Here is a 27,222-nt window from a genome sequence, read left to right on the forward strand (position 1 = left end):
TGGTGCAATTTTATATTCAGAAAACTGTTTTGAAATGGCACTGGGTAAATATAAATTCTCGTTAAGCTCATGAGTGGGTAGGCAGCATTACAAGATTTCACATCTAATAAATAACATCAATTCATTTCATAGTTATGCTCTGTGTTAAAAGTCTATTTTTTTTCTCATTAGGCTACTAAACATTCTCTAAGCTCTAGTTGAGTAAAATTTCCCAGGATGTGGGGAAGGTTTAAGAACTTCTGGATCAATTCACTAGCATGTATGTGCATTTGTGGCACTGCTTGGTCTTGGGCTGTTACCAAGGTTGTGGGTCCTGTCTCAGACACATGCATTTACATCATCCTATGTAAATCTTACAGAGACACTACATAGGACAGAACAGGTCATTACAATAATTATACAGAAATCTATTTCTGTCTCTGATTGGAAAGGAACTGCTCTATCTTTCAGAATATAAAGAAAAGACCTTTTATTCTAAGTGGAGCAAATATCATAATTTTACAACTTCATAGATAATAATTATACAAGAGCTTGAAATAAAGGCATCTGGAAAAAAATTTGAAGTCAGTATTTTCCAATTTAAGTATGCGTGCATTGGTTACTCTTCATGAAATGGTTGGAGTATTGCTCCTTCTTTACAATATGGAATTAATTATATGAATATTGAGATTGCTACAAAAATTCCTTTATGATAAAACACTAAAGAAGTTGACTTACTAGATGCCTTCTTTGGTAAGCTATGAATACATTTTTGATATGAGCACAATGACCTTCTTTTTGATTTACTGTCTTTTTTACCTCTCCTGAGGAGGTACACAGATTTGGTGCACAGTTTAATCTGAAAATGCATTTTATTTGATTATTACTGTGATAGTTTCAAATTAAAAAAAAAAAAGATTAAAAAAATTACGTCTTTGGATGTAGAAATTTGGACTTTGGGCAAATTGAAAACACTTGCAAGACCTGGATGTCCTTTATATGTGTATATCTGTGTATAAACACATATCCAATTTTAAATGTAGAATGTACCTTTCATATATGCCATACAGATAGACACATACAGAAAGCATGCATTATATATATTCTCACAAACTCATATATAATTACAAATCTAATTATAATCTTACTTAGATAATTATGTATAAGGACAAAATCACCTTAATATAGGAATATGCAAAGTATTTTAAAATTCATACAAAGTAACTACAAACTAGGCAATAGCTTCAAGATCTCCATCACATGGTGACCCAAAGCATGATTTAATGAGGCAAAAAAAAAAAAGAACAAGAGCTAATCTGCATTTAAAAAAACTCTCAGGAGACTGCAGTGACAGATAGTAAAAACTAAAACTTATTTATCCCTCTTCAAATTAAACAGTTGAAGTCTCATCTCAAAATTCTGAATGAAAAAAAGAAAAAGGATAAAACTGGTGAAAAGTAGCCAAAGAAAATTTTTTTAAAAAGAGGAAAAAACAGCCTGGAACACAATGCTCCCTACACCCACCACCAACTACAAAAATATAACGACCAATCAAAAGAGTGTATTTTTAAAAAATCTATTAGGAAAATTATCCAAACATTCAGTTTTGAAAAATCATCTACTTTTGAAAGTGAAACCCTCAAACATATGTCAGTAAAAACATTAATATACTCCCAAACAATAAATCAACATCAAATGATATAAAATATAGGGAAACCAGTATATTAGCTTTGCAGTCTCATGAGAGCTGTCTTAGAGAAGTACACAAATGTTAGAAATCACACATTAATGATATTTACTATCACTAAGATATTATAAATTCCCTTCTACTGTAATTATATTATTATTCCAAAACATTTTCATATGCTAAACGGTCCTATATCTAAAGAACACAAGACAGCTACTTCTACATTCAGTCTACAAGCTGAATATCCAATAGATCAGATTATCTGGGGCTTTTTCTACAACTAACTTAATGGCTTGACATACTGTACTGGAACTCATGTCAACAAAGGCAGCCCAGCTCAGTGAAGGAGTCACAAAAACAAGGCAAAAGGACTGCAGCAGAGCAAAGAAGTTGTTTCAGTGGTGGGTAAGAGGTGCTGTTTTGGCTTGTCCCAGATGGTAAATTGGCCAAGGAATAAACATGGGCTGAAACTGATGACTCATGGTATGTCACAGAAGAAAGGGATGTTTGGATCTGCATGAGAGAGTGATGGATGGCTGCTGTGGATGTTGTCAGGGTGCCTGTCAAGATGATCTCTTTGTGCTGAATAAAATCTCTGCTAGAAAAAAACATCTGAAGATGGCAAAGGCACCACATCATTCATTACTGCAGTTCTTGATGACTCCAGAACAGAAGAGAGATTTGCAAAATGACCATAATCAGCATTTTTAAAATCCAAGGCATTAGCAGCAATGATAGACATTGCTTCTCTGTTCCTGCTAAAGGATCCATACACTTCCCCTTCTGAATTCCATTCAGAAAGCCTTGGTATGCTTGTTGATGTCAGAACAGCCAAATCCCTTATGTCTTTATTATTGTCAGTGATTTCTTGTTTTACTGCCCAGAGAGAGTATCTTGGACTGTCCAGTTGATTTTCAATGGAGTTTTGTCCTAAAACAGTTAGATAGTTTCTTGGTGTTTCTGTTGTTGGCAAGTTTAACTCTTCTACATCCCACTGAGGGAGCAGGCTTGGAGGAATTGTATCGAGATGGTTCTTAAAACTTAGTGGGAGTGGAGGTGTGGAATAGCTGTTAGGAGGTACGCTGTCTCTGAATTTGGAGTCTGAATGAAGAAGTTGCCTTAATTCCAAAGACACTGGAAGAAAGCCACAACTCATTGAACTGATACTTTTTTCAAAAAAACCCTGCATCTTTCTGAATTTTACTTCTCAGTTTATCAATGGTATTTGTTATAGCATCATTCTCCAGAAGACTTTGAGACTGCGGTGTTCTGTGCATTCTTGTGCTGCTTATCAAACCCTCAACTATCCAAGTAACCTGAGTCCCAGGTGAACTGACCAAGAAAGGAGCTTGGTTATCCTTTGAACAAGAAGGCCGGGTTCCTGAATATGTTGGAAAGACAGAAACAGGCTGATGCCTATTGTTTAAGAAGGTCCTGTCAGTTTGCTCGCTTACTATATCAGTTTGAATTTGCATGTGCAAACTCTCTGTGAAGTTTTCAAGTACCTGATCAAAAGGACTTACCTGTGCCCATACCGAGGATTGAATGCTTCCAGGGAAGGGAAAGGAAAACCAAAATAAAATTCGCTGTTGGAAGTCACTGTTAGGTTTGTGAAATTAATTGTTGACCGCAATTGTGATATTGACCTGCCATTACTTCCTGAAATTCTCTCTGAAATGCCTGGAATAAATGAACTAAAGATTTGTTTTTCCAAAGTCGATACATTACTAGAAAAATTAATTTCTTCAGTTCTTTGACCTAAAAATCTAATAGCAGATGTTTGTTCAGAGAAATTGTCAGACTTAGTATATAAACTAAAGGACAGCAATCTCTCTGTTGGGGAAGAAAGCAATTTATTAGACAAGAGCCAGAAATTTTCTGATGGCTCCCCAGAAAACACTTGAGATGCTTCTTTCAAATGATGGGAAACAGTCCAGAAACTTGGTCTTAAAGAGGGGGAAATATCTACATATTTTGTTGGAAAATACAAGTAATCTAAGTCCCAGGAGTCAGCAACTGAATTAATGTTCTCTGGCTCTAATATGGAAAAAGCTGACTTTTCATTTTCATTACTACCATGAAATGCATCTAAATTGTTCTCCAGTGCTGCATTTCTGAGGGTCTCACTTGGATTTTGAAAGTATAATGAATGCTGTAAACAATGAGACCAATAATTACTACTAGATATATAAATATGCTGTCACCTTTCAAATATGTGTCAGTCAACAGCTGTTGATAAACAGGCAGGGTTGTTACAACATGCTTAAATGTTGAGCTTGTCCAGCCTGGTTCTTCCAGAAGTGCTGAAAATGTTAATCGTTCTTTACTGTGTCCTTGGACTGAATTCATATGTTGGCTGTCAGGCATAGATTTTGTGTATGTTTTTCTCATGTCCTGAAAAAAACTTGTAGGTTTTGCATGTAGAATCTCCACAGAGGTTAAATTTGTAATTCTTCCTGAGTGATGTTCCTTAATGTGCATAGATGTTCCAAACTGAAAGACAGTGTGTGCTGCTAGTGTAGAAAATATTTTTCTGTCACCATTGACTTCTATCATTTCCAGGTAAAAATTGTCAGCTGCCAAGTCTAGCAAATCTAACCTACTTTTTTGGAATGGTGGCTTCTCATCTGTAGATGATAGAGACAAGCTAGAAAGAAAATGATGTCTATCTTCTTGAATGTCAGAGGTGATATGATGATGAAATACAGGCTCATTCCACCAGTTCACAGGTTCCAAGGAACTGCTTGTATGCATGAAATTGTTTGTGTCGCTGTTGGAGGATGAAATCCACGGGGTTTCTCTTTTGTGTTCATAAGCAGTGCTGCTGCTGCTGCTGCTTCTAGCGGGAGAGCGGAACACTGGCTCAGAGTCAGAATGATGGAGCCTACTTGCCAAAGTCCTTCCTAGCTCTGCATTAGGATTTCTGCTGTGAAGAAGAGGAACTGCTGCATTCACAGGCAGTTCTGTAACTGCATCTGCTCCACCAAAAGCACCATGGAATGGACTTGTAGAATAATTAAAAATATTTTCATTTGGCAATTGGTTCATTACAGTATTATCTAGGTTGATGTCTTCTGTAAAAGCAGACAAGGTTTTGTTGCTGGTATTCTCAGAAGAAGTTGGTGTGGACAAAGTTGGAAGGAACAAGCTGTATGGGTTTTTTCTCTCTGGGTTATCATCTGCTGAATTTTTACTGAAACACAGAGGCCTTTGCTTCACTGGCCAAATAATTGGGGTCGAGATAATTCCTACTGTTTTGATCCCTTCTATCTTAGATTCTTGCTGCCGTTGTGGTCGTGAATGGAAAAATTCAGGTGAATTTCTCTTCATTCTGAAGATAACTGTAGCAGGAAGTGTGAATTCCTGCAGGTCTGTGTGTAGCAAGCCACATAGTTAATGGATTAAAGAAAATATATGTAACTTAACTCTCTGTTCTTGGCTGTCTGTTCTTGGTCTAAAAATCAACTTACCAAGAGTGGAAAACGATGCCCATTAGCTGAGTGAAAGTTTAATTTGCTTCTACCATAAGTGAACTTGGCTTATTTTCACAGTCTTTCTGCTTTTTCTTGGGACTCTCAAAGCTAGAGAAAGGACTTAATTGTGCAATTTTTATTCATGCTAGTATTAATAAGATTTATTTCATTCTGTCATTAAAAAAACCAGTTAACTGCTCATGGTGAACATTTGTTAGTGACTCCACAAAAAGGATGCAAATTCTACTTGGAAGAAATTTTCAATATTTTCTTATTACTTCTGCAGCTTATTAAAACCAAACTCTCTGGATTCAGATAAATTCTTTCACATTGTGTACTGTACTGCCTGATTGCCAGTGTACAATAAGTGATCTGCCAAGAGAAAAAAATACTCCAAGAGTTTTAAATCCTACAGTAATAACTGATGGATTGGGGGGAAAAAAAAAACACCCAACCAAAAAAAAGCAACCTAAAAAACAAACCACAAACCCCACCCAGATTCTAATTTATTTCTGTGGAGTACACTGAAAAAAATAAATCTTTAAAAAAATATACATTTAAGCCTGTGATGAAAATTGGCAAAATCTGTCTCTGTGTTTAACAACCAACATTAGCAAACTAATAAATATTTTAGCAGCACTTCACAAAATTATGCTCAGTCTTTAGGAGACAGTGATATCACAGAATTTGAGAAAGCCTCAAAAGAAATCCTGGCTTTATTCCTGTGCTAATAATAGGGTCATTTACTACCTTATTTTTTCCCTTAATCTTTCTAAATGAAAAGTAAACGATATCTGATACTGTCAACATTTTCCCTAGTAAAGTCAGATCCAGCTCATCTTTAAGTCAGTGGAAAGATTTCTGTTGACTCAGTGGAAGTGGCTCTGCTCCACGGGAATGGTTCCACTTGGCTCCTGCGCCTGAGGAATGGCGAGGAACTAGTGAGGAACAGACAATCCAAGCCTACTACCACCCTGGCTGCACCAGCAGGAGCTACACAATGTCTGACAATCTGCAGCCTTGAAACGCTTCAACAGCACGGTTATTTTCGGACCCTTTCCAAAAATCCCTCTCCCTTCCCTTGTTCTTTGCGTTGTTAAATGCAATGAGTGGCACAAAGTTAGTCCCTTTCACAGAAGAGCCAGGTAAACATGAAACAAATAAACACTGAGTTTGGTTCTGTTCTCATTTACACCATTCTGACACGGTCCAGAGATTTAGTCCTGATTTATTCGGTGTAAATCAGATCAGAACTGAGACATGACCCTTGACATTATGATGCTAGGAAAAACACACCTTAAAATACAACAAATTTGCTTTAGACACAGTACAAGGAAAAATGTAACACAGGATTTCTTACCATTGTTTGGCTTATCGTTTCTATTAGTATCGGGCATGTTAGTGGTGACAGTGGGTGGTGTAGGAGTAGTAGCATTTACAGTAGCTGGTAATAAAGATGAGAAAGAGGTGAACTTGAATGAAATATGAATGTTAATAAGGTAAGACAAAATGGGAACAATGCATGACAATGTAAATGAAAACATCTACACACAATGCTGTAAATGTTAAAAAACCACATTATTTTTTCTGTAGAAAGTGATGAATAGATATGAACTGAGGCCCCAGTACTGCAATCCTCACTTGCACTGACTTCAGTGGGAATTTTGCCAATTTAAATTTTGCAGGATCAGTCCTGCACTCCTTTCATAAACTCAAAAATCCTCTCATGAGAGCCTCGGTTGTCTGAAGACAGAAAATGGAGACGTTCTAAGGTGCGTGCACTTAGAATGCTGCTCGTGAAATGAATCTTTGTCCTTCCTCAAAGGCTGAATATGACAAATAAATGAAAAACTAAAACACTCATGTAAGGATTCATTTAACTCCACTGAACTCAAAACAATGAAGAGAATTGAAATCAGACTTGGAACAGGTGAAGTAAAAGATCTGTTTTGAAAGCTTTATGTAGAAACTCAGCTGTACTGTTCCCACTGACACTCCACAAGGTCCTGGAGAACCAGCTGAACACTTTCCAAAATTAGAAGGAGGATCCAAAACTGCAAAATTCCGCCATGATGGACTAGAAAGGTACATGTGCTAGAAGAATTCAAAGATCATGCCACTAAATTTTCAAATAATGTTTTGGAAAATTTAGTTATGTTCAGTAACTCCCAGGGACTGCAAATCCATTCAATGGAAGATTTTTTTCTTGAAAACCCTTATTTAAAATCTGAAGGTTGATATGGTAAAATCTCCTAGTGTTACATGGCACTGGAAGATTTTGACCAAGAATGAACCTAGGATGGTTAAACAGTTATACTTTGGGCAAGAAATCACATTTTTTATGTTTTGCTAGGCTGATTTGAGTCCTTTGAGTTTTTTGAGTCCAAAAGTCACAAACTTGTCACAGCTTAGGGAGCAGGTTCATGGTCAGGTTTCAGTGAGACAAGAAAATTAGGGAAAGAGAAGGAAAAGTTGGACATTGGAACAAACAGATTCTAATTGGGAAAGTGAAATATAAAAATAAAAGCTCTCTTGAAATACAAAAAAAAGCTCTTCCATGAAACTTCAGAGCTATATTGTCTGAGGAATTATTTAGCAGGCTTCTTACAGATTGCGTCGTCCAGCCAATGCTGCTAAAAGAGGCATCTAATGAACAAAAATATTTATTAAGTATAATGGAGAAATCAGTTCTTTCATCAAACATAGGTGACATAACCTACCATCCACAAACTTCTTTACTGTTGTTGTTGCACAATACCCAACAAACAAAGGAGTCCAAACTGGCCTCTCAATTTAGACAAAGACTGTGGTATTGACAGAAATAGACAGACAGACATATTTTTATGATTTTCATTACTATGACAACAATAATTATGATGGTGCTGAATGGGATAAAACTGATCTAGCATCTTATTCCAAAGTGAGAAACTGAACACAAGGGACACTTAACCAAACACTTTTTAGAGAATGAAAGAATATTACCTTCATGAAAATACTCATAGTCTTTATTGATGGTCTAAGAAGTTAAGAAGGCAAGTTTGAAAGGCAGCATCTTTTATCAGGGGCAATATCGACTACTAGACAAGTTAATAAAGCTGGGACAAAGGATGAGGTTTTTGGAAAAACAGGTTTGTTTAGCTGAAAGTGTGTCCATTTCTGCAGCCATATTAACTGTTGTTATGAAAAATATTCTCTCCCTTTCATACCATGCCATTTTAATGGAGGAAAACACTCAGAGATCTTCTAAAAGAATGGATGCAGATATTTATACAGTGGTACCCTTTACACATAAAAAGATTAATGCTGAATAATTGTAGATGCCTCATTTACCCAAACTATTTGAGTAGTACTATTTAGATCATACTGTGCTTTGTGAATATGATGCCCGAAAATTACTGTTTAAAATCTTATTATGGACATGAATGGCATTTCCCTTTCCCTGTGGAGACCAGTACAATATGCTCCAAGAACCTGAACCAAATTTGGTTCAAATTTGGAAAATATGGGAAAAGTACACTGAAAACTGACATATATCTTCCAATGGCTTTCCAAGCAGAGTGCATTTTCTTTTTTATTTTTAAGCTAAATCCAATTTACTTGTAAGTACTGGCTTTGAAAGATTTTTAAGACCTCTTGTTCTTCTCTTATATTTTACTATCTCCTGTCTCTTTCTTCCACCATTCGGTTGAAAAGGGGCAACAAGGCTATACTTTTTTGGTGCAGTTGCTGCTGTAATTAAAAGTTTAGCATAGCAGGCCAACACATTGTGAGGCCTGTGTTCATGAAGGCATTGTGGAAATGGGTTGATATTGCTCATGTCAAACATTTTTTATGGAACTTCAACATTTGAGCAGAACAGTACAAATTAACCATCCTTGCATGCCCACTGATTCATGTGACATGCAAATCTGTAGGGTTCACCCATTCCTTGCATTCAACTGAGCTGACCTTTAGAAACACCTGATGAGTTTTTTTAATGTGGTGATTTTTATATGATTAACCTATCACTAAGTGCCATAGCATGTGTTTTTTTTTCTCTAGAAGCTTCTGAGTTTTGCAGTTTGATGGTAATTACTTTACCCGCTAATCTCAAAGTATCTAGCTTCAAAATAGCTTATTTAAAAAAACCCCTGAATAAAAGCTAGTTCCTTTATTTACATCTGCTCATTTATTTACATATTTACCTACTACTTATACTGGTTAATATTCTACTGTGAACATCTGCAGGAGGAAAAGAGGTAGAGAAAGAAGTGAAAGCACTCAGTTAATTCAGTTTTGATATAATAGAGACTATTTGGAAAATGTATTATCAAGGGTGTGATCACATTTTTCCATAATTATACATACAGGACACCCACATACTTGATGAGACTAAAGAATTCCTTTCTTTGCTATTTTTTATTGCTACTCACCCTTTTATAAATGATAATAAAAAATAAATGGAATAAAACCCCAAGGCAAATTAAGATTTCCCAAAGATGAAACTGTGAAAAGGATCTGGGTTTCTTACCTTGGCAAAGGCTTCCTAGGTTTGCACAACTGGTTGGTTCAATTGAAGAAGAGGGAATTAGATATGAGCCTTTAAAAGAAGAAATCAAATAATTTAGAAAGGGTCAGTTACAGGGCCTTAACCACATTATATCGTGCAGTGACACATTCCTCTTCCTTATTTCTCTCAGTGGCAAAACTGACACTTCCATTTGCCTATAAGACTTACAAGTTTCCAGTTTCTGTTGCAGCCCAGGAATCCTTGTAAAAACCTGCAGACTTGCTAACTAGAGCCACTTATTTATCCTCCCTTGATTTTCTTAGCTTTCACTAAATAACATCACGTTAAAGGAATGCAGCTTGTGTGTACACTGTGAAGTGGGTTTGAGCAAAGGGGTCAGTATGGCCATGGGATTTATGTGATTTTCTTAACAACATGTGTCTTGGAGGAGCGACTACGCTCTGCTGCTGCAGCACAGGCTACCCAGCACACACTTCTGAGTAATCTGCCTGTGACAGACACCAACCAGATAAAAGGTGATTAAACTTGTTCCTCTGCCCAGAGCGAGGGTGTGATTAATATTCTGGTATGCATGATTTATAAACAGATAATGTTATAAGTCTGTATCTCTACCAAGTTATTCATAACAGCAAGCATTACACTTTGATAATCTGGAGACAGAACTAAAACACATTAAGAATGGCTACAGAAAAATAATTGGTGAAACTTCATTAATTACACTTCACATATCCCAGGGGCTCGGCTGCAGATACAGCTGCCTTTGCACACTGTGTTGAACATAATGGGATCATAGAGCTCTGGCAAAATGCGAACCCACTAGGAGTTTTGCCCTTTTGGCTTTTGCTTTACCACTTCAGAATCATATTGACTCAATGATGTTCTCTCACGAAACACACTATCCTTCCATCAAATTAGCTGCCACCCATCGGCTTGTAGAGATGGCTAAGAAAATATTTCCTGTGATGCAAGAACAAATGAAGCATGGAGCTTTGACACAGTAATTGTATCATGCCACAGATACCACTACATGTATTGTCAACCAATGTAGGGCATAATTAAAACAAGTGACCCTCAACAAATATTAAATTTCACCTTTTTTTTAACGGATTAAGAGACAGAGGCAAATTCACTTTCTTGGTACACTTATGAACTCCAAGAATGATGTTCTACGCGAGTGTACTATTCCTGCACAAGGTGGGTTTGTTCTCCCAAGATAAATTTGCTAATATTAAACAGTCAGTATCAAAACCTACTCTAAGTTTCACCCTTGTTGTGTAACATGGAGAGATAACCTGAGAGTTGGCTGGAAATACTGAGATTGTGATTTTATTTGGTGAGACAAAAAAACCCCAAACAAACAAAAAACCAAAACAACAACAAAAAAAACAAATCCAAATTTACAAAACATTTAAGTCAGAAGACAATTGCACTGAGTTTGCATGACAAGTGTTTGGCAGAAAGGGGGTTACAGGGGCAGTTCTGTGAGATGCCTCTCACAGAAGCTTTCTCTTTGTCCAGTGGAGCCAGTGCCAGTCAGCTCCAAGATGGATACATTGGCCAAGGCTGAGCCAGTAAGCAGCAATTCTAGTGTCTCTGGGATAATGGATTTTAAAAGGGGAAAAAGTTAACTTCACAGCAGCAGTTGCAAACAAGAGAGGAGTGAGAATACATGAAAGCAAAATCCCACAGACCCCAATCCCAGTGAGGAAGGAGGTTCAGGAGGTGCTGCAGGTGCCTGACCTGAGATTCCCCTGTGCCCCCTGGTGCACCCCATGGTGAGGCAGCCGTGCCCCTGTAGCCCATGGAGGTCCTTGGTGGAGCAGAGATCCACCTGCATCCCATGGAGGACCACGTGCTATAGCAGGTGGATGCCTGAAAGAGGCTGTTACACCATGGAAAGCTGGCACTGGAAAAGACTCCTGGCAGGACCTGTGGACCCATGAAGACAGGAGCCCATTCTGGAGCAGGTTTGCTAATAAGACTTGTGACCCCATGAACCTGTATTACAGTCACATTGTGTGATGTATGTCACTTCAAATGTCTAAAACTCAGACATCCATATCTGCTTGTCATGCTAGACTTTACAGTCAGTGGAGAGGAACAGACACTCCTACAGCAAAATAACTTTGACTTCACTGAGGCATCTTTTCCAACATGAGATGCACTGACCTGTGAAATAGCCTTTTTGATTCCACTATTCATAAACAGCACTGAGGGCAATTATATTAGCCTGAAACACTGTCCAGACGCCTAAGGCAGACACATCCCACACTGAGTTAAATCTGAAAGTGAAATTAAGGATTCCTTTGGCCTTTGGGAAGGAAGGACTCATGAAATGCACATGAAAAAAAATCAGTTCCAGGCATGGACAAATATGTGGCCCTGTTACCCTTAAAATTAGTAGATCATATCCTGCTATAGCTGTAGTCAGTGCAGGCTTCAGAATCAGAACCAGAAGTTGATTAAATGCTCCTCAGTTTGCCTGCACTGAACTCTGAACTGGTGGTCAATAGCCATACTTTTATCATTACCTGGGGTTACTTGTTTTAAAACAAATCCAGATACCTAGGCTGTGTATGCACACCTTTAAATGCAATCTGCACAAGGTATGGCAATAAAAACAGAATTCTGTGAAGTCGTACATGAACACCCCACCAGAACTGCACAGCTGTGAAAACATTCATCTAAGTAATAAGTAATAAACTAATGAAAGGTAAAACTATGAAAAGATTATCTGAAACTATTTGCCCATGTTTTATGCTCCATGAATCTATTTGTAGAAGCTTTGTCTAAAAAAACGTGAAAATAATACCCCTTGAAAATGTAAGCACTGTTCAGGCAAAGATATGCTGAGATCACTGCTAAATGCTTGGTCTGCTTTTTTTTTAAGTTACAGGCCACTTCCTGGCAAAGCATTATTGGAGCTGTGTGAAAAACTCTTTTCTGCATAAATCCTTTCACTGCTGTTAAATGAAGCCTAATCAGAGTCAGCTCCTCAATGTCAGTGGTTTATTCATGGTTGATAGCCTGACTCATCAACTCTCCTGTTGAAGGCTGGTTTTACAAAGAAGGCTTTTACTTGAGAGGAGGAAGGGAAGACAATTCTAACAATTTCATCTCTGGGACTAGTAACCATCTTTGAAATGGCACTGCACTTTTCTTTTAGGAATACTCTGGCTCAGGAAAGCCTGTATCACAGAGAGTGATTTCATACCAAGGAAAGAAAAAGCCTGGCTAGTGAGTCAGTTTCTTCATAGGCTTATTTAGAAGCAATAACGTTTATATGTAGATACATTCTAAATTACTTGAATAGATAATGGCCCTAAAATAGGAACACTAACATACTACTTCTAAAACAATGTTCTGCTGCAGGAAAATTACTGATCACCCAAAGGAATAAAGCTGTGGAATTAAAGTAATTCTACTGTTTCTATGAACACAGCTGTGATATTATATTTGTGCCTTAGGATTGTGCAGTCTTTTACAGAAGAACAAGACTTCTACTCCAGTCAAAATTAAATGAGATTGCAGCTTTTACAGAGATAAGTTGTTTGGTAAAAATGTTATGGTAGGCATCATGCATGGGGTAACAGTGCAAGAAGAGTACGATTTTCTGGGAAGTCATTCTCTATCAGATCAGTTCGTACTGATGAAATAGAAACAGTTCTCTTTTTTTGTCTGGAACACCTTTATCAGTTGTGGTCAGATCAGCCTTTCCTTTGTTCTGGTAGAAAGGCGAAGAGACCTAGTTGCTTGTGGTTTTATAAAGGTGTTGCTTAATTTATTTTTTTTTAGCAGAGGCACATTGAGATCTTTCTCAGTAGTTCTAGCTATGAATGAGTACCCTGCACTTTGATATGAGTACAATACAGCAAGCAAAGCAGAGCTTTTAGCCACATTAATCCCTCATGAACTATTAGGTACAGAAACTAGCTTGCCTTAGTGATGGCAGTTTCTCTTCTAAACTAAAGATTCTCAGAGTGCTGAGAGATGCTCTATCACATATACAAAAAATACTTCAAGACACTTATGTGGATCAAGTGTCTGAGCCATAAAATGAGAATCGGTCCATAAATGTATTGAAATTTATCTTCTGGAGTAATCTACAGGAAGGAAACACCTTCAGTAAGTACCAGTTAAATAAAGGACTGATAATATGTCATCGTGAAGAAAAAAATCTCATTATTTTGATCTCAAATTCTTCCTTCTTGTCCACCTCTTCTAATTTAATATTTTCTTCTAGATTTCTGTCACCTATGCACTGCTTTTGTCACTCCTTTTGCTGGCTCTGCATATACAGCACGAGGCTAGCATAGGCTCCTCTGGCTAAGGAAAGGGTCAAAGGGCGGGTACAAAAACATTTCATGATTAATTAGCTAACATATTTTTTTTCTCCAGAGACCACAGTAATCTTATTTCAGGCTAGCATGTACTTGCCATTATCCCCCTTTTGTATTAACCCAGTAAGGAGTATTTAGGAAATCTCTGATCTGCATTTCTAGCAGTAACTCAATACATTTATGGGACTTGTTCTTTTCCTTTAAGGAATAAACTCCATATCCTTTCAAAGCCTCTATGTATGGTAAGAGTTGAGCTAAACTCTAATAAAGGTAAGACCTTGCTATTTTTCTTTCACAGGAATGCTCTAACTTTTTTTCCATCTTGGTATGTGATATGTTCAGCACAATACAGAAGTGTGGGGGGGAAAACAGCAAAAAAGTTTTGGCAAGGCATACTCACCACAACTCAAATTGTTTTCTGCTTTCAGTGCTGAAGTTGGAATACTCCAGAATTCATTTTCCCAGTCTACAATGTTTCCTTTCACATCGCAGCTGAGGTTGGCCAGTGTTTGCGCATTCATGGTGAAATTCCAGAGGCGGAAGTTGTAAATGTCCCCATTTAGAGAGCTCACTTCATTGCTGTTAGAGCCCAGCACCAGCCTCCCATTCCCAGGGATAACTTTGTCAAAGATCTGTGGACAGTCCACTATGTGGTAGGTGTTTTTGGCATATATACCAATAGTGCCTGAGAAGCTATCCCATACAACACACAGCTGTTGAAAGGTTCCTGTAAAAAACTCTGCATTTCGGGGCAATGCATTCTTAAGGATGCACTGTGTGCCTGAGATGGACAGAAAATGGCCTTTTGTGGTCTTCCCAAAGCTGAAGAACTCTCTCAACAATGCATCAGTGTAGGAGAAAACCTTCCAGTCGTCATTGTCATCACTGCTGCCCTTGGTTGCTTCAAAGCACAGTGTAAACTGTCTAAGCTCTGGCACTGAGATAGTCTCTGCCACAGACACAGCATCGATGTCAGGAACCTGGGGAATGATGACTTTCTGATTCCTCAGAGACACAGCAACTAGAACCAAGAGCAGATAAGTAAATTAACAACAAAAAAAATCATCATATAGGAATAAAGGCAGACTGGTAGCAGGGGTTAAAGTAGCACTCATTAAATCAAACATTCATCAGGTTGAGTTTATCATTGTAATATACCAACAGCACACATCAAGGAGAATTTGACTTGGGAGTGCACTCAGCTGAAAATATGCAGACATCCTTTCAGTGGCACAGAGAATGCTGTGTGACACCCAGTTAACAACCCCATAAGTTGCATTAAGAGCAATATAAGGACATATTACCTACTGACCTCCAGCTCTGCTTCAGCTCACTTAATAAAAATTACTTCTCTTTCATCTAGTAAGGATGCATTAAGCAATGGAATAAACCAGTTATTTGAAAAACACAGTATGACTAGCTTTTAAGATATATTATTTTAATTACTTGTCCGCATGATTGCATTACACCAGTGAAGTTCAGGCCTTCCTTCTTTTAAATATCGCAATAGAATAAAGCTCCCATTACATTCCTTAGCAAACTGAAACCTTTTGTTGCTGAATTCAGCTAATGGGTATTTCTACACAGCATTAGGCATCTTCTCATTTTGCCCCCAGCAGCTTTCTGGTCAAATTCTGCAATTGTGTGCTCATGAATATTTCTATCCAAGCTGTTCCCTATTTGCTAACAGTTGGGTCAGCAGTTTTGGACTTTGCACAAGTATCTAGAAATTTCCAGTCCTACAGCAATTTATGTACTGTTGTAAAGGTATTCAGGCAGAATTGCTCTAATTGTTGTTAAGTATTCTCATTTGCATGGGCAAAATGGCAGCAACCAAATGAGAAATTATCACATCACATATAATTTTTCTCCATGAGTACATGAATGACAATTCTGTTCACTGTGTTTTGGAGAACATTATTTTTCAAAATAAAATGTTAATATGCTTAGTTTTATTGGTACATTTATGGCAGCACAATTCTTCCAGAAAATCTCTCCACAGAAAGGTTTCTGGCTACTGGACATGCAAAGGTGTCTGGTACAGATTACTTGGTTTGACTTCTGGTTCCTCAGTTCTGCCTGAGATCTATATCTCCCATAAATGTTTGCTACCTCTTACACATTTTCACAGTGTATACGCTGGAAATGAAATGGATCTTGCAGAACTGCCACAGTAGTTAATTCCCAGTCTCCCCTGGGAATTTTCAGTGATGTCACAACACTTAAACTAATTACTACACCTATTCTCTTCTCTGAATGAAATAAAACCCTTTCAAATATGAGAGTGTGAGACATAAGGGAAGGGTGACTGTCATGCCATACCCAGGAAAAGACACAGATCAATTGTGTATAAGGATTTTGTGTTGTCTGCGGTACTGCAAGCTCCCCTTGCCAGCTGCTTGCAAAGACTCTGAGTTCCAAACTACCATATATAGATATACACAAGAACATAATTTGACCAATATATTACATAGTAAAATAACATAAAGCATTGCGCATTATCTGCCAACCCAGCAACTGCATAACGGGAGGGGAGAGAGAAAAATACTGGGCTTTTATAGTTACTGGATTTACTTCATAGATTTATTTTTCTTCCCAAGGGAAAAAGCATGCTGTAACAATTTTATAGATAGAAAATGCGTTCAACTCTCCATTGAAAACAGGGGCATTTTTTAGCAGGTTAATTATACTCTAAGCTCCTTTACGTAACATGGAAAGTGTTCCAGAAGGAGCATAAGGATTCAAGACTTGAAAAAGAAAGCTTATTCACATGACCACTCTCCAGACCAGGTGGTCAGAAAAGTAATGGACCACCTGGTCACATTTTAAAGAGTACAGAAAGATAAATAAGTGGGAAGGATTTTGTTCCTGTACTGAAGAAATCTACTCAGTTTTCCTGTATTCATCATACAGACTTAACCACTGACAGCTTCGCCATATACTGAAAAGACAAAACTGACAAGTATTTTGTCCACATGGAGAAAACTGAATCCTGACATCAATATTAAGTGCAGATGTCTTTCCTGGTTGCTGTTGCACAGTCAGTCATCACACTGATGAATTTAAATGTTAGTATCATAGAAACTAGTTATTCTTGAGATTAGCTCAATTGGTTAGAAGATGCTGCTAATAATGCCAGGTCTATGGGCTTGATCCCTTTATGGGCCAGTCATTCCAGAGCTGGACTTTTTGATTTTTCTGGATCCCTTCCAACTCAGGCTGTTCTGTGATGACTGCATTACAACGGGCATGGGGTTTTTTGACACATTTTCTTATGTAGAACTTACACACATCTACCATACTTGCATCTTGCTGTCTCACATCTCATACATCCCTTCATGCATAAGCAAGCCAGGAGTCCTTAGGCTCTGTTTTACAATCCCTTGCAGAGAACACTGGTCTCCTGCCAGATGAGGGGCTTTTCAGTGTAGTTTGTTGCTTAAGGAGTGCCTTCTGCTGTTTCTGGCTCCCCTGCTTTCATCTGCCCTGTCACTGATGCTGGAAGAAATGCATCAAACTTCAATGAGGTCTGCAAGTGTCCACATACCAAGTATGTTTGGGAGTGTTTTGTTGCTATCTCAGTGAACTGTGCTTTTAATCTGGGCTACTGCAGTCCTGTTTAACTGTATGCTAAATTGCCTCAAGCACTTCTGTACTAACACAATTCTGTTGGCTCTCCTTCCTCCCCTTTTGGTGACTGACTTCTACTTACTGGTGGAGTTATTACTTACACAGTTAAGTGTTACTAGGAAACCACTGACCATGATAGCTCTTCAGCTAATAATTCCCCTAAGACTAGCAAAACTGGAATGGCTTACTGCAACTGAGGACATGGCTCATCCATCTGCTATTGGCGTGTTGCAGGAGGTGGCAAGCAGGAAACAAACATTTGTGTGGGTGGCCAATTTGATATGGACAACGGGACTCTGAAAAACTTAGTTTGAAACTCACATAAAACTGAGCAGTCACACAAAAGCTGTTCTATTCCCAAACTAATTCCCTCCCACAACTCACTCTCTTATGTCTGTCCTTCCCCACATGTATTTTGTCTTGTGTACATACTGCATATTAGAATGTATGTATCACTAAGGTCTTTACCAACTACATTTCTAGAGAGCAAATTGTGTGTCTTTGAACGGCCTTTTACTTTCCATCTTTGCATTACTTTGTGAAATTCAAAGTGGAAGAAACTAATTAATTATATTATTATATAAAAACTGTAATTTCTGAGAAATGGAAAAAAATATAACAGCATTCACCAAGTTCTGGGAGAAATTAATGCTTTTGCTCCTGTATCACATTTCTAGTAGTTAAAGACAGTGTCAGCTTGAAGTACAAGCTTTGAAATCTCATGTGAAGTGAGGGGGTGTGCAATTTTTCCCATGATCTGAAGTGGTGTGCAATCTCTTGGATGGCTTTGGGAACTCTTTGCAAGCATAGCAGAGCATAGTACTGACATCTGCCATGTGGATGTGTTGTCATTTCAGTGTGTGTGAACACTGATAATCCTATTTTCCACATGCATTTATAACTTGAAAGCAATACATTATGATCCCTTTTCCAAGACCCTTTTCTGTGTCCATTTCCAGGTTAAGTTTTACTATGATCTTTGTCTGCAACTATGTTCTCAAAGTTACATGATTGTACAGCTGTGAGCAATAAGTTGAATATAGTTATAACTTGCCCTAGAAGAATGCAGACAGCTCTCCCAGCACCCACAGTCAAAATCAAGAATTCAGATGAAAGCTACATATTTGGAGTAATGAAACCAAATGAAGCCAGCCTCAACCTAGGTGCTTAACAGCAAGCCTTAACACAGAGCTTCTGAACTAATACACGTGTGAAACATTAAAACAGAAGTCACTGGTGAAAGTCTTCAATACTTTTACTCACACTGGAGAATAGGTTTCTTTTTCAAAACAAAATGCTGTCTTCCAAGACTTTAATTTTGACAGTGCTATCCATGAGCATAAAGTACTATTCAATTTGTCATGGAGGTAATATTCTTGCTTCCATTACAATACATTACTGCAGGTATATATACACAAAGGGTTCTCTGCCTATGTTTGTGGACCTTTCCACTCCTTATAAAATTCAGCTGAGGTCAACATTGCGTCTTTTAATTCCAACTGTAACTCATCGCTTACAGTGATACTTTATTATTAAAATATTAAAGAAGATTAAATAAATAAATAATTTTGCATAATCTGAATTTGTATGATTTTTATAATGCGCTTCATTTTACAACTTTTTAAAATACAGCAAGAGTTTTGTCAGTTTCAAATAGTGAAGACTTTCAGAAAATTTGATTTGACTTTCAGAAGAAAACAGGTGCTCCTACAATTATTGCTACCTTATTTTGCATGAAAGGACCCCAGTAGAGAGAAACGTTTCTAGCTCCTCTGTGATGTCACCTTTTTTCTTTTCAGGACTACACGCAGATTTTGATGCCATAATCATGCCTGTTTTTGTCTTGTGGTTCCTGAGATTCACTGTCTTAGTTATTTAAAAATATATGAAATGCGTAATAAATATTTGGAAATAATCATGAGGAAGATGTGCTTGTGACTGAAGAGGGAACTGCCAAACTTCCCTGCTCTGTGTTTTTACAGCCATCCAGCCTGCAGAACATAACTGTGCTGCAATAATATAAAGGCTAAATGCAATATTAGTGTTCAGTTTAAGGTGTGCAACCACTACAAAAGGAAAGTCTAATGAGAGCATGCAACTGGAAACTACAACCCTGAAGTGGAATGAACGCTGAGCCACACATGGGGCCTGTCAGTGACTGTGGTAATGCCCTTCATTACCTCACTGCCATTTATTGTCTAATTTACTGTCTATTTAATCCTAATTAATGCTCTAAACAAAAAGCCAAACACTAATCAGAAATAATTTGTATGCTAATCTTCTAGGAATAAAAAACATGAGTGTCTTTTAAAAACCTTTGAAATAATTTTTACATATTTAGGGAAGGAAAGAAGGGTCAAGGAACTGAAATGACAGGTAGTCATTTTGCCATGTCAGTTCTTCCCTGGGAGTTTGCTCCAGAGGCTGGATGAACTTGGAGAAGTTCTGTTTTCTGCACAAACTTCTCCCCACTGCTGGGAGTTACACTGGGCCAGAGGTCCAGGCTGATCTTTCTGGCTCAGCTAAGGTCCCTCTCATGCTCTCCTTTAGATATCTATGTCCCTCTGCAGGTGTGCTGACCTGAAGGACACATGTTGTGCTTCCAAATCCTCCAACATAAATTGGCAGGGCCAAAACTGTTAGGCCTAATATCATTGCCTGTGAAAAGTTTTTCTAGCACACTTCTTGTCATGTCCTGGAATAAAATAATTTTGATTCAAAGAAAAATAATTAGCTAATAAAAGATAACAAGATAACCCTGTAAAGTGCACCCTCACCCATTCATTCTCTTCTCATGGAGGACTTGATTTCTTTGGGAAGTGTCATTCTAATCCTTACAACACATTTCCTTGTAACATCTATAATGGATTAAATGCTTTGGACTTACTTCGTACATAGCTGGCATTAAAACCTTTCTTTTGGATACTGAAGTCGCTTTTAAATGACACAATCATTTCATTTCCAGTAGAATTATAGGATAATCCTTTGGCAGTGATGCCACAAAGGTTCATTGGGCTTTCTCCATTGTCTAATGTCAGTGAATCATAAATGCATCCTGGAGCTTCTTCAATGTCGAAATCAATAAATGTTAGTTGTATGATAAATCCATGAGGTGCTCGGATGATCCACCTGCATGCCTGGCTGTTGGGATAGTCACTGGGGAAGCATGGAGAGGTGAAAACTCCAGAGGGGTCAGTTAGCACGGTCCTACAGTCATAGCATCCATGAGCTGATGATAAAAACAAAGAAAAGCTGGAGGTCAGGCAGAGATGTAACTGAAGAGTAAAGTAACCATCAACACAATAAATAAATGTGTTTCTATACATAGAAATAGAGATGGGAGGAAGAAAGGAAGAAAAAGGCCTTGTTTCTAGTGGGGAAAATGTTGGAGGAATAGTATAGCAAAAGCATATTTTATGTAAGAAACCCTATAGCAAAGAAATATAAATTATATTGATAAACAATAATTTGTGCACATGATATATACATTTACCATGTATATTGGCCTGATAAAGGCAAAGTGAAAGCAACATTTTTCAATTCAGAAAGGTAAATTATAAAACTGCAATTTATAAAAAGATGACTGGTATCAGTCACATTTTTTGGCTGCTGGTCTGATGCTGACTGTAGGTTATCCCAGCAGCTCTATGACAGGCTATTGTTTCCAGAGAAATGTCCCTGGAAAGGAGCAGCACAAGAGTTGGGCTGAAGAGCAGCAGAAGCAGCAGCCCCAAAGGTTAGTCATCTACATTTCAGTTGATGCATTCCACATCACCCAGAAGGGTAGCAGTGTGCTACAGGCTTTTGAATCAACAGTAAATTACTGTGTCCTTCCCATGCTGACTCAGCTCCATTGACATATTTGTGGCAGTCAGGCTTTAAGAAATTCTTGCTCCTATTTGTCATACTCCTTTGCTCACCTGCTGTGTTTACCCACGAGAATTTCAAGCCCAGTTAGTCCTCAGGGTTGCATTTCTTGTTTGGTTAGCATTTTCACATTTATCAGATATTTGCTTAGTGTATTAGATGATATAATTACCATGAACTGCCTGCTACTAAAATCTGTAAGAGTTTGCCAAAGTAGCACTGAACAAAATAGGTGCGAACTGAATATTACCAAGAGATAAGCAAAGACACTAACTGGCCCATTTATGCTGAATTACTTTGCAAACATTTCATCATGCCACAATCCTGTGTCAAGTCCTACAAGGATGAAAAAATACGCATTATTAGTTGCCCAAACTAAAAAAAACCCACAAAACTTTAAAAGCTGTAAAATGTAAATCACATACAGAAGAGTTATGGGAATAAATGTAACTAATTTCTCCGTAGAGCCCTTGATGTTTCTTTCCAGACAGGGTTGTATACTTTTCAGTCACATTTAAATGGTGTTTGGCCTAAGCAAATGGACCCTGAACCTGTGACACTGTATGATAAAAATGCAGTTTACATCTGCAGTTATAGTTGAGAGGTATGTTTTGCATATTTTTTATAATTTTCATTTGCAAAGCACACATTTATATGACCCCAGTGAGGTAGAGAGACTGTTTGGGCTCTCTGAGTCAAGTGCGAGCTGATTACACTAGGAAAGCTCAGTGGGTCCCTTATTTGTTCCAATGAGAATAAAAAATTGTCTGGAAGATTTGGAGGTAGCTTTGGGAAGAAGTGGTGCTCGTGGAATACAAAAACTTGATCTGTGGAGTACAAACAAAAGCTTGTCCATTTTTAATTTCCCTGTAAATCTTTAGAGTCAGAGGACTATGCTCACCTGCACCTCAACCCTGGTGGTCCATTTATTAACCAGAGGGGGAATATTTACTTATTAGTATGTTGACTATAAATCCTGCAGTTGTACAAAGAGATGACAGCTTAATCCAGTGGATTTTGCACAGGTAGGTGTCAGTTTTCAGAGAAGCACCTTAGCCTGAGAGGAGGAGGAGCAGGAAAAGCATGCTCTGTGCCACAAGCCACTGCAGGCAGTCTCCTAGCCCAGGGTGAGTGCCTCTACAAGGCAGAGCACCTGTAAGTCAGCTCTGGCTGGAGCTGTCCCCAGCTGGAAGGCTCTGTGATCCAGGATCCTGATTGCTAGGATGAGGGCTTACAGGGGCTGAGGATTTGGCAGCACACCTCACTCACTCTCCTTCTCATTCCTGCCGGAGAACAAATGACACAGAGCTCCCTGTGGAGTTGAGAACTTTACTTGGGTGCTCAGATGGACCTGAAGCCAGGGACTAAGGCGTTAAGTGATGCAAATACATACAGGAACATGGGTGTTAATGCACACTGATTCATCCTGGGACACCTAAAGTAATCTTGAGGGCATTGTAAGACATTACCAAACCAGAGAAAATATGCTACTTGTGAGTAAAGTTGTATGTCCCTAATTGGTAGACTATTATACTCAACCTGAGACTGGAAAAGTCAAATTTGTCCATCAGAGAGAACTCTAATGTTCTTTGTGTTTATTAATTCTATTGATCATCAGCAACCAAAACCAGGACTCAGTTTTTCTATTATTTCTCCCTCTTGAGTATTTATCATTGTTTCTAGAAAAAGCCAGTACATATAACAAAAATACTTTTATCTCTGCTATCACTGTAAATATTAAAACATAAATGTTATTTTTGTTTTCTTTAATAATTTAATCTTGGCAAAAATGTATTCTCATTTTATTATGTCCATATTGTTTTGTTGGTTTTACAGAAATAATGCAAAAAACCAGCCCCTAAGTTTAGGTAGGAAAATAAGTGCTAAAAACCTTGCATACACTCAGATTTGGTAAACAAAATAGTTGTTTTTTTTTTTTTAAGTGGGTTGGCTCCATTTTGGTATACTACCTATTCTGTCCATGACTGCAATTTGAAGGAGAAATATCCTGTTTTCATGCAAATGTCCACAGTACTAAGTAAAAAGAAAAGAAAACAAACAACAAAACTATATATAAACAGCATGGTTTTAAATGGAACGTTTTGCACAGCTTCTCATGAGACAGTTATTTTTCTATAAACATCACCTATTTTACTCATTAAAGAGAAAAATTGCTGTGGCAACGTTAGGCTGTCAGCCAAAGCTGACAGATATTTTGCAATCCCATTGGCCCGAAGTAGTTCTGAACTGTGGAGAATGAATACTTGTTGCAATACACACCACAAACATTTCTAGAAGCAATCCAAGATATTTTATTCATTTTAATAGGAACAAATTTAGCTATGATAGTCCTGGTTAGGAGCCCCAGATATCCAGAATCTGCCTGTCAAGTAATTTTTACCACCACAGACCAAAGGAAATTCACTGTCTAAATATATTTTATACAATAAAGGCCTTTCTCTTTCTCCCCTTCTATTCTTTCCCAGACCAAAATGAACACCCTTTCCAGATAGTGAAATCAAGGACTTAATTTCAACTTTTCCTAAATTGAAAGCTTCACTGGGCAATTCGTTTCCATCATGAGAATACACTGGAGTATGGTTTTCATTTCAGAATTAATTTTTTTCCTGCATCATACTCATACTTCCTATAGTAAAGAATATTTAAATATTTAGTGTGATACTTTAAACTGAAAAGGGAAATAAATACATTCCTCTGGAGCCAGTTAGAGCTTTCACCAAAGTTATCTAAGTGATTCAAAAATGTTAATTTACTTCAGAAGAAGAATAGACTGTAGGGGAAATGGCTTTTTCCTATCATGGCATGGAGATAATGGGCAAAAATGGAAAAAGTTTCCACAGATTTTGGGTTCCTCATCAATTAAATAAAACTACTGATTTTCCTTAGCTACTTCGTATTTGTACAGGGTTCTATATGCAGAAAGCACACTCCTAATGACTTTAAACTGTAGCTGAGAGAGCACTTTGACAATCTGGCCCACTGTAGAAAATCCAAAAATGAGCATTTAGTGCCCAACAGAAAATTTTAGTCAGAGCAATTTGACCACCTTTAATAAGAACTTATCAGTAAAATCAGGGATAGAATCCCATTCTCACAGTTGCCAGTTTTCCTAACCATGAAACCATTCACTCTCTTCTAGGAGTTTCCTGACTATTTTACTTGTGTGAGGTAGAAAATACCCTATCCTGGTCTTTCCTACACCATGCTGAATCATGTGAAGACTGCCCTGGAACTAAGGGGCTAAGGGAAACACAGCTGACTCATTAATGATTGCACCATACAAACAGTCATGTGTACATATGAATCTCATAGCCTATGAAACAAAATTAATTGTCCAGCTTGTTTTGTCCACTGATTTTGCCTCTCTAGAGTCACAGCACTGAATTCCACCTTATGAACTCATCAAGAAACTGCAACTGAAACACAATTTCAGTGAGTCATTTGTGGGAAGCTGAAGCTGCAGCCTGACACAGAGCTACAATGCCCAACTGGAGATTTGGGAAGGAAACATTTTTTATATAATCTTACACCATACATTGGTACTTCTTTTTTAATTTTTTTTTTTCTTGAATGACTAACACATTCCAGCATTTGCCTCCAAAAGCTGTGCTAGTATTCATATTTTCCTCTAGTTTATCACACTTCTCCACTTCTCTCCATTGCCACTTTTTACCCCTAAAACCTGTCTTTTGTCCTATAATACTCAAAACTTCTTTCTCAGGCATGAGTTTGGACTTCTATCTCTCTATCTGCTTTCATTTCTGCACTTACCCAAACTTGGTGAAATGCTGGACAACAAATTTTGTTTGGCCAAGAATTTTTATAAGAGTGCAAAAAGCAGTCCAGTTTGGAACACTGTCTATTTCAGCCTTAAAGACCCAAATTTTGTGGAGGTTAGGATCAAATGAAAACAAGGTCACTCTGGGAAAAAAAGCATGTACATGCAGCTTGTGCATTATCCAGGTTTTTTTCACACTAAGTTATTCTTTGCACTGGAACTTTCTTTTCACAGCTGAAGCACACAGCATTTCCCACCTGACAGTAGTGTAAATGACTTCACATGCTCAGGCAGTAGCACAGAAAACCAATGACAGCTGGGGTGGGTTGTATTAACACCACCAGTATTTTTTAAAAATGTATTAAGAGATAATACATCCTCATAAAACAGAATGCTGCTGGATTTCATTTTGGCATAAAAATTAAATCTACTTTTCTCTGTGGGTGATACAATTTTTATATGAAAATATCCTGAAATAAATCTATGTAGCTCTGGAATTGAATTTTCAAAAAGAAACCCCAAATATTTTATGTTAGCTTTAGTCATATTCAAGTGAACAACAAAATTTCCCCTGCCTGACACAATTAGGCCAATTCTAAACCACAGAAAATCTTAGCTAGAGTGCCTAGCACTTTAGACATAAAAAAGCAGTACAGATTAATTATAATTTGCTTTAATGTTGACATCTGAGAACTTTTAAGCACTTTATATATATTTTAAAAGGCAGTACTAACACAGATGGTCATTTGAGCTAAGAAAGCACAGGAAGGTGATACAGCAGAGGCACTTTCAAGTGCGAGATGATGCCCATGATAAAAGAGAAACTTTACAATCATTTCATGTCACTGCATGAAAAAAACACCTAGTTTGATGAACATTAGGTGGAAAAAAGTTTTGCTTTGTAAGAAGCAATTGATTGTTCAGGGTTTTTTCTATTTCAAGGATATCACAACGCAAATATGGCCAGACCTTAGGTTAGATGTATTTATGACTGCAAATAGATGGGTGAATGAGGTCAGCAATGGGCACACCTGCAGACAAGCACAAGGAAGGGCCAAACCACCAAGATGTGGGTGGGCTGGAATGGCTACAGAACAAACAAACCTGTGTTATTCCAGCAAGACACAAACACCAAACCAAAAACAGCTATCCTATGGCATAGGCTTGGACAGTAGCTTATATGCACCTTAAAAATAATTTTGAATGTAAAGGCAATCTGTATATCTAGAAAAATGTCCATATGCAAAGTGTGAGCATATTATTTGGAAAGAAATATCCTATCATTCACTCTGAACATAAAGTAATGTTCTGCTCTGGTTACTCACATTTAAGCTAGTAATGAGATAAAACCTCTTCAATTTGTGTATGCAAAACCAGGAAGCCTAGCATTCATCTGGAGCCTCTGCAGACCAAACCATGCACTCTGCTCTCTGTGCAGCCCACACTTTGATTGAGCTTAGTCTGGGAAAGTTCAAATGAGGAGATGTGGCAGGTTTATTTTTGCTTCTTTATTTACTTTCCAAATTTTAGAAGCTGTATGATCTCTCAAAAAAGATCTTTATTCTTCTACACTATGCTGATAAAAATGCACCACACCTAATTTAATGTAATTTAATGCAGGTACTGTAATTATCAAATTAAACAGACAATCCTAATTCTATTTAAACATTCAGACTTAAAAATACAATAAAGATTATCTCTGCAATAAATAGGAAGTAAGACAGACCCATTCTGTCTTGTACAGAAGTTTGTCCCTTCACAATGTTACCGGGGTTGATGTCTACTGCTTGTAAATATGACTGTGATTGTATATAAATGCAGACACCCCTGGATTTGTAGTCATCATATGGAACAATATCTACTTTAGTATTTCTACAACGTGTACAGCTCTAAATTCCCAAAAGTCTTGAGCAAATCCTATGGCCTCATAGATATGC

General features: G+C 37.7%; 1 protein-coding gene across 1 annotated transcript in view; it reads right to left on the reverse strand.

The window, feature by feature from the left end:
* The window catches only part of ADGRG6 (adhesion G protein-coupled receptor G6), a 102,291-nt gene that overhangs the window by 45,023 nt on the left and 30,046 nt on the right, over positions 1–27,222 (reverse strand). Inside the window, exons 2-5 of the mRNA XM_062488902.1 lie at positions 20,507–20,848; positions 14,390–15,010; positions 9,650–9,718; positions 6,500–6,583 (exon numbers count right to left, since the gene is read on the reverse strand). Coding sequence (XP_062344886.1) covers positions 6,500–6,583; positions 9,650–9,718; positions 14,390–15,010; positions 20,507–20,848 — 1,116 coding nt within the window. The remainder of the gene's footprint in view (positions 1–6,499; positions 6,584–9,649; positions 9,719–14,389; positions 15,011–20,506; positions 20,849–27,222) is intronic.

This window comes from Cinclus cinclus, chromosome 3, assembly GCF_963662255.1.
Source record: "Cinclus cinclus chromosome 3, bCinCin1.1, whole genome shotgun sequence".
NCBI classification, from domain to species: Eukaryota; Metazoa; Chordata; class Aves; order Passeriformes; family Cinclidae; genus Cinclus; species Cinclus cinclus.